The 9,134-nt window shown below is 44.9% G+C and overlaps 1 protein-coding gene across 4 annotated transcripts in view; it reads left to right on the forward strand.

Moving 5' to 3' along the window:
- LOC106813523 (DENN domain-containing protein 1A-like) overlaps nt 1–9,134 on the forward strand; it is a 48,154-nt gene that overhangs the window by 13,505 nt on the left and 25,515 nt on the right. For all 4 annotated transcript variants that reach the window (XM_014817682.1, XM_014817679.1, XM_014817680.1 and 1 more), the window contains exon 8: nt 5,607–5,696. In XM_014817682.1, the coding sequence (XP_014673168.1) occupies nt 5,607–5,696 (90 nt within the window). The remainder of the gene's footprint in view (nt 1–5,606; nt 5,697–9,134) is intronic.

A 9,134-nucleotide genomic window follows, 5' to 3' on the forward strand; every position in this document is an offset into this window, starting at 1 on the left:
TTTCTGACAACGGGCCCTTAGTTTTTATGTAAGATTTCCGGGATGAAATTTCATATTCTTAGGGCAAGGCAAGTGTTACCATCCTTTAAATCAGAAATTTGAGGACAGTCTGCAAGTTGGAAGGCCCGGGGGGGTCACTATATATGCCGGTATTACCCCATGTGTGTTCTCACTAAAAATAATAGGCCCCCTAGTGCGAACTGCACATTGGAAAACCCTACTCCCTATTGCAGACACAATTGAAGAATACCACCCCCTATTGCATACACAATGAAAATATCCCACCCCCTATTGCATACACAATGAAAATATCCCACCCCCTATTGCATACACAATGAAAAAGTCCTACCCGGACCCCTACCCCCTATTGCGAGGTCTTGCAGACAAGTGGAGGGAATGGAGGGGGCCCGTGAGGGGGGCCTACTGCGGGCGCGGTGCTTGACTTGAACAATCCCGAGGGCTTATTGCGGGATTAGCTTTGTAAAGGGGGGTCTATTTGCTCCCGTGCGTGCCCGCTTTAGAAGTTGAAAAACACCCCCCTAACCCGAAAAATTTGGAACGCACATGGGGTAATACCGGCATATATAGTGACCCCCCTCCCCCGGGTTGGAAGGGTACCACGACATTTCTTTCAAAGAAGGGTGTTCAACGCCACTTGCGTTTTAACAGCACGTTTTTTTGCGAGGCAAAGAGTGATACGTACATTACTTCGCATGTATGGGAAGGGCATGGAAGCATATCAGGTAGAGAGTTAAAGTGATTTACTGTTGTTGATATCGCCCAGCGGCAAGTAAAGAGGGAAACCACAGCACTTGCTGTCAGTGCCTAAGTGAATTGGGCTATGGACTTTGTGGTTTGGTAGTAGCAGTTGGTGTGGTGCCCTTGAAAGTCTGCTATACTGAATAAAAATCCAAATATATTGAATACAAATTACAATACTATTTTCACTGTTTGTAAGTCGTTTTGCAGCAGGATGCAGAAGATATAACTTGTGTCATTCCATGGGTTATGTGATAAATTTACATCGTGTGTAATTGTTATCTCTGTTTTTGAGCGTCAAACTGCAGTTTCACTTTATTTTGATGTTGCCTCTCTTTTTCGTAGGAATAGACATATATACGTGTCATGCTTGATAGGAAACTATAGCAAGTCATTGTTGTGATGCAATCTAAATGTAATGCTTGGTAACAAAGTGCTAAGAAATCGAGATTTTGGCTTGCACGCACGATAGCACAATTCATATCGGCACACCAGGGAAACTAAACGGTGGGGGCCACAAGGCAGCCAGACAGGCGCAGATTATTCTGGAAGTGCAGAGCAGTTGTTTAAGCAATAAACCACCCAACATTGATGGTCGCACGGAAGTAGTGGATGTGGAGCATGCAAATGAAAATAAAGTAGATAAGGAGGGAAAAAGGAGATAAGGAGGATAGGGAGGGGAGGGGATAGGGAGATAGGGAGGGAGATAGGGAGGGGATAGAGAGGAGATAGGGAGGAGAGGGAGGGGATAAGGAGGGAAAAAGGAGATAAGGAGGATAGGGAGAGGAGGGGATAGGGAGATAGGGAGGGAGATAGGGAGGGAGATAGGGAGGGGATAGAGAGGAGAGGGAGGGGATAAGGAGGGAAAAAGTTAAGAATAGGATGGCTAAATGTTAACTGTTTGAAATAATAAAATAAAGCTGTAGATGTAATTGATTGGTTCCAGAGAGATAGGTTAGGCATTCTAGGAGTAGAGGAAACGTTTTTCAGGTATAATTTCCAACCCGAACCATTTAGGAAAAATGGCATAGACTGGGTGGGCTGGAATAGGAAAAAATGCCAGAAAAAGGGGGAGGGATAGGCTTCATCTTGGATGCTAACCTAAAATTAGAGCCTTTAAAGGATGTGAACAACCTCAGTAAAGATATTACAAAAGCAGAAACAGTGTGGGTGGGCGGGGCACTGGGGGGAGAGGAATGGGCTTTTGGCATTGTATATGCGGGCAGGCAAGGCCTAGATCGGAAATGGAATGATGCTATCTATGAAACGCTAAGACAGCAATTTGAGAAACTTCAGTCATTAAACTAGAATTGTATCATTATAGGTGACTTTAATGGACATATTGGGTTAGCAAACGAAGTTATAAATGGTAATGGGCAGCGGTTACTGGATTTCGTCGAGAACAACAGTCTAAAAATCTTAAACGAGGATAACAGATGTAGTGGGAAATATACATGGAGCCGCAACATCCTCCGGTCAGTCGTGGATTAATTATGCGCTAACAAATAGAAAGGCAGATAAGAGAATTGAGGAAATTAGGATATTTGACGCTGGAGAAATTAACATTAACTCTGACTATTACCCCATGATAATCTACTTAAATATTAAAATGAGTAAGAATAAGAAAATCCGGAAGACAAGTAAAAGTAGAGTATGGAAACTCAGGGATGCGAACTGGGAGAGTTTTCAAATGCAATGCGATAATCAATTTAGGGAATCTGAGGAACTACTTGAGCTTTCTCAAATAGTAGAGGAATTAGAAAGAGAGATCATTAGAGTCCTAAATGGGGTGGGAGGGAAAAGTGTGGGGAAAACATCAGGCAAGGCAAGACTGCAGAAGGATAGACTGTGGTTTGATGGGGAGTGCAAGAGAGCCAGACATGATAGACAAGCAGCCTGTAGAATTTTCAGGAAGATGGGGAAGGATTTTCTGGAGGGGAAGCCCTCTGGGAAAGACAAATTGGAGGAAGCAAAATTAGTGTACCATAGGAAAAAAGAAATAGCAATAAAAGTTTTGTGAAAATAAACGAGCGGACTTTGAAAAACAACAGGTTATAAATATAAAATCAGCGGGTAGGGGAAGTACTACGCGTTTTTGAGAGCTAATTAGAAAGGATAAACTTATACGCGACGGCATAGTTAAAATAAGAAACGAAGATGGGTGCGTCTTGGAAAAAAAGGAGATATAGAAAATGAACTCACGGGTTTCTGGCGAAAAAGCAACTCGGGCTCATCAAATCATCTCAGTGGGCCCCCAGCAGTCCCAACCACGTACATATAGCCCTCATATAGATAGTAGAAATACTTCGTTAGATAGAAAAACAGTAGAGGAGGTGCGGCTTAGATATAGAATTAAGCTAAGTAAGCAGGGCAAGGTCTGTGGCTTTGACGAGGTACCAAACGAATTTCTAAAGTTTGGGGGGAAATTCCTAGTCAAAGCACTAACGGTCCTCTTTAATAAAATTCTACAGTCATTGGAGTTCCCAGATTCATGGAAGAAATCAAAAGTATCATTAGTTTATAAGGGTAAAAACTTGGATAAACAGCTTCTGCAAAACTACAGACCGATTGCCTTAACGAGCAACGTGAGTAAGTTATTCATGGGAATTATTAGAGATCGACTGGAAAAATTGTTAGAAGACTCAAATATTTTGGGGGAGTTACAGAATGGTTTCAGGAGGGATCGGTGCACGGGGGATAATATATTTATAATAACCCAATGCATTCAGCAGGCGAAACATTTATACCTTAAAGTAATGCATGTGCAGTAAGAAAACCATTATACCTTGCATTCTTGGACTTCAAAAAAGCTTATGACTGGGTGGATAGGAATAAATTACTAAGGGAACTAAGAAGAATAGGTTTGGGTAATGGGTTCGGCTAGTGGAGTCTATGTACAAGAACAATGAATTAAAGATAAGTTTGGGACTGTTTGAATCGGATTGGATAGCATCTAATGTAGGTCTGAAACAGGTTTGCCTTTTATCACCAATCCTATTCGCATTGTTTATCAATGAATTGTCTACTAGGCTCGTAAAATGTCAATCACACAATTAAGGCATCTTCAAAGAATCGACTATATATGCTCTAATTACCTTGCCCTAAGAATATGAAACTTCATCCCGGAAAATTCCGTTTTCTCCGGAATTTTAATGAAGCCCACCGCACACGCTGTGGAACTTGCTGTGCCATCGTCCACACGTTGATGATGGCGCAGCAAGTTCCACAGCATGTGCGCATGCAAAATCCCTCGATCTGCATCATGTGGAAAATATCACAGCGTATGCGAGTGGCTGTGGTAATTTCCACACTTAATTCGCATTGTTCGCTTGATTGTTCGAGGGATATTGCCGCACACGCTGTGAAACTTGCTGTGCCATCGTCCACGTGTGACGTCATCATCCTAGTCCACACGTCCTTGTCCACACGTCATCGTCCTAGTGTGACGTCATCGTCCTAGTTCACACGTCCTAGTCCACACGCCATCGTCCACGTGTGACGTCATCGTCCTAGTAAACGTCCATGCTCCAGGCACTAGACAGGACTCAAAACCAGCTGGGAAGGGAGTTACTAGGGGCACCCTCTTATGTGGGACTGGAGAGTATTAGAGGGGAGATGGGATATGGTCAACTTTTGAAGAGAGAGAGGCAAAAAGTAAAATTAAATATTGGGGCAGGATAAAATATATGAATAATGAACGTAAACGTAAACAGATAGCGGAAGCAATGGAATTGGGCGAATTCAGATCAGACTGGAGGAGGAGAACTAGATTCCTCATAACAAAGTTTGACTCAGATAGGAGTCTAGATGAAGAGTTAACAGGGGGGTATTAAAGAATGGAATGTTAGAGTGGAAAGAGCAATAAAACAGAGTGGTACTACCGTCTGGAAAAAAGGGATAGAAAACAAGAGTTCGCTAGGATTGTATAAAGAAAAAAAGACGCCTGGTAACGAGTCCTTTTATAATAATAGTCTTGGGAGTAGCCTGCTCTTTCCAGGGTTCTCCAAGCTTTTTCATTATAGCATGGCGGGTGCTGCCTTTACGGTCCTAGTTGCAAATCGCCGAAGGCGGTTTGCGTGCTAGGTGGGTCTGGGGGCTATAATATTTAGCATGGCGGCTATGATATTTAGAGTGGCGGGTGCATTTTAGGATGGCGGGGCTCGACGATAGCCTGGCGGGCCACCAGGCTATAAGTGCTCTTGGAGAACCCTGCTTTCAATGCAGGGCGAGGTGCTTGCCATTGAATAAACGAACTAGACACTGGGGAGGCGAAGATAAATGTTTAATTTGTGCGAGAGGAGAGTTGGAGGCCCTGGAGCACTTTTTACTAGAATGTCCTGAATATGAAAACCTTAGAAAAAGTTTTTTTAATATGATTAAACGTAGAACAGGTTTGGAGGCAACAGAAACCTCACATGACATGCAGGAGGAGCTCTTGAAAATTCTCCTGGGGTTTAGGGTTGGCAGCAGCCTTATTGGTAATATTACTATAGTTAAGCTTACTAAACAGTACCTGGAGATACTTTGGGGAGCTAGATCAGCTGCACTCACAAATCTATAAGGGGACACGGAATGAATTTTCTCTTTTCTTTAAAACACAAAATTCTTTGCAGGGAAATACCGATCTAAAGGTTCCCAGTCATACATACATACATACATACATACATACATACATACAAACTGGTGTAGACTAGCCCACATGGTGACACTACAAGAATGTTGGCGGCGCGATTATATCACTGAGTTGGAATGGAATAATTTCCTGGCAATTTCTTCTGGTGAGTTGCGCAACATCCGCAGGGCAGTGCTATGCAATATGCGCAACACGTTTGTTGCTTCTTCTGCAGGATGGTGCGCTACAGCCATTTCTAGATAGTGTGTACCAGCACGAAGTTCCATCGCCAGGCAATCTGTTGGAAGCACAATCACTATCCCGGGTATGTACACTATGGCTGAGAGGGTCTATGTCCCCCAGGGTACTGCCGGAACGTACCCTGGGTAACTCACAGATATAGAAACTGTCAGTTACATAGAAGAGGAAGAATTAAGCAGCCTGAGACAGTAGGGAATTATGCTCTAACTTCCTATAAGATTTCGCATGCCAAATATTAGAATACAACAGGTAACGATAGTGGCCTTTGTGTCGAAGTGGCATATAAGACATGCAGACATATCAAAACAGATAGATGGCAATCAATCATTGCTATGAATTCCAATAACTATAAAACTCCCAACAGTATATTGTTAGATTCAAAGTTGAGCTTCATTTATTACATATAATTATACAGCTGTTATAAATACATTATGGTTAACAAGTTTAACACTGATATCGGTATTAATGCACCGGGTACAACTCGGTAATACTATGTAGCTGAAATGTAGTTTGCTCTTCTGAAATGAGATGTGGTTAAGTCTTATTGAAGATTGAAGCTTCATACGGTACCAGTAGCAAGTCGACTTGAATTATTAAGCCTTACTGCAAGATTGTAGTATATATGCTATTATTTACAAGTTTACAACAGGAATACTTACATACTCTATGTAAAAAAACTATAATAACTGGTCTGTAGTTTACTCTAAGTACTGTAGATTGAACTTTCATACCAATTAGTACCAACTCCAGTTAGTTTCCTTATAATCGAGTGTATATACAGTCATAATGATTGTAATAATAATACAGTGATAATGAGTGCAATTATAAAAAAAGAAGAAACTTATCACAGGGATGGGCGTAAAACATGATAATAACTAACACTAACTGTTAGTAGTCGTAACACTAGCCATCGCGAACCGCATTCGTATCGCGCGTCCGCGTTCCCTGCGTCAGCTCTAAACTTTCACTATCGACATCGCGGTGGAACGTCGAGAGTATGCTCTGTACGTGGTTCTTGCGGTGCGCCTTGTCGGGCACGTGCGGGCTGAGCAGCGCCTTGAAGATCGCACTCGAGTTGTCCTCGCCGTGGCGCCTGACGACGTGATTGCAGTGCAGAGCCGCGGCGAGCCGCGCCGTCTCCTCGGGTCCGGCGACGGTCGGCGCGCCCTCGAAGGAGTTGCAGACGAGGACGATGGCGACGGCGTTGAGGCCGCCGCGCATGAGCCGGATGTCGGCGGCGATGGCGGCGACGCTGTCGAACGAGTCGCGGCACGCGGACGAGTGCACGAGGACGAACGCGTGCGCGCGCGCGACGTTGATGGCGTGCATCGCGGGGAAGTCGCGCGTGCCGCTCGTGTCCGTCACGGCGACGACGTGCGACGCGTCGCCGACGCGCAGCGACATCGCGTGCGTCTCCTGCAGCGTGGGCGCGTACTCGCTCGCCTCGGCGCGGCCGAGCATGTGCTGCACGATCGACGACTTGCCGACGCGCGCGTTGCCCATGACGACGATGCGGTTCACGGGCGGCGCGAGGTTGCTACGGGAGTTCGGAGATCGCAGCGTCAACCACTGCGACCGCAGCATGAGCCACTGCGATACGCTGACCCCCTCGCTGAACTTGCGGCGTCGGAACAAGCTCGGTTTGTCCATGTTTATTCTGTAAAGGAAGATGTTGGCGGTCAGAGTCATCACGATGGGACTTAATCGTACTGTTCCACCGTGTGGGAATAGTGGGGAAAGTACTAACCTGACAATAGTACCATAGTCTACCATAAACGTCGACTAGAAATTCAGCCTTTAACACTAAATTCGTAGTTTCGCATTACCGCATTTTTCACTGGAGCCAATGTCCGTCGTTACACGAGATCTTACTGGTCGCTATTCGACGCTTTGCGTTTGCGTTTCGACAGCGTGCACCTACCTCTTGGCGTCTGTGAAAGTATTCTCGATGAATCTTGTTGAGGTAATAATTCAATTCTCTTGCTTTGCGAGGCTGGTTTGCTCGGTGTGGTCTACACGTCGCCTAGTCAACGATTCTTCGTCGGGTTTCGGTCACTTAACAGGACTTCTCCGATTGCGTTGCGTTGTGGTGCGAGGTCTCTATGGTCTGTGCTATTTGATGGACGCGTACTGATGCTTATATACGTATTTTTAGTTTAATATGTGAAGCTGTATTCATATCTTATTAGGACATCACGCTGGTTTTTTCATAAAGTCCGGTGATGTCCTCTAACAGATTAATAAAGGCTCACAGTTGGTGGCCATCAATGCTATATGAGCGCGCACCATTGCCATGCGTCGCGAATCTATATAGAAACGTCTTCGTCTCATCTTTCTTGATCCGAGCTGTTCCTCTAGCTGGGGGGGTTAACGATTGGTCGTTGGTCGTGGTGTGTTTGACATGAAGTCGAAAGAATCGACTATGCTTGCCACAAAGCTATTTCAAGCTTTACACATCACGAGCATGGGCGACAACAAAATTTAACCAACATTTTAATTACCCAAACGTAATGTTGTAAATTTGGCCAACTATCGCGTAGGTAATTAGAGCATATATAGTCGATTCTTTGAAGATGCCTCAATTGTGTGATTGACATTACTGTCCGAAGTTTCGAGAAAAAGTAGGCCTACTTATACGTGTTCTTATACGTGTATTCGCATTGTTCGCTTGATTATTCGAGGGATATTGCATCCGCACACGCTGGGAAACTTGCTGCGTCATCGTCCACGTGTGACGTCATCATCCTAGTCCACACGTCCTAGTCCACACGTCATCGTCCTAGTGTGGACGTAGGCGCAGCAAGTTCCACAAGCGTGTGCGCATGCAAAATTCCTCGATCTGCGTCATGTGGAAAATATCACAGCGTGTGCGAGTGGCTGTGTTAATTTCCTCACTTAATTCGCATTGTTCGCTTGATTATTCGAGGGATATTGCATCCGCACACGCTGTGGAACTTGCTGCGTCATCGTCCACGTGTGACGTCATCGTCCTAGTCCACACGTCCTAGTCCACACGTCATCGTCCTAGTGTGACGTCATCGTCCTAGTTCACACGTCCTAGTCCACACGTCATCGTCCTAGTCCACACGTCATCGTCCACACGTCATCGTCCACGTGTGACGTCATCGTCCTAGTTCACACGTCCTAGTCCACACGTCATCGTCCTAGTCCACGCGTCCTTGTCCACACGTCATCGTCCTAGTCCACACGTCATCGTCCACACGTCATCGTCCACGTGTGACGTCATCATCCTAGTCCACACGTCCTTGTCCACACGTCATCGTCCTAGTGTGGACGATGGCACAGCAAGTTCCACAGCGTATGCGGCAGGCTTTAGACTGTTGGCAATTAACTTGTTTACTTATACGCAGTGCATAAAGTTCTGGCATATAAGAAACAATTAATGTTAAGACCAATGTTGGGACTAATTTTGTTTCTGACAACGGGCCCTTAGTTTTTATGTAAGATTTCCGGGATGAAATTTCATATTCTTAGGGCAAGG

Source organism: Priapulus caudatus, unplaced genomic scaffold, assembly GCF_000485595.1.
Source record: "Priapulus caudatus unplaced genomic scaffold, Priapulus_caudatus-5.0.1 Scaffold786, whole genome shotgun sequence".
Lineage (NCBI taxonomy): Eukaryota > Metazoa > Priapulida > Priapulimorpha > Priapulimorphida > Priapulidae > Priapulus > Priapulus caudatus.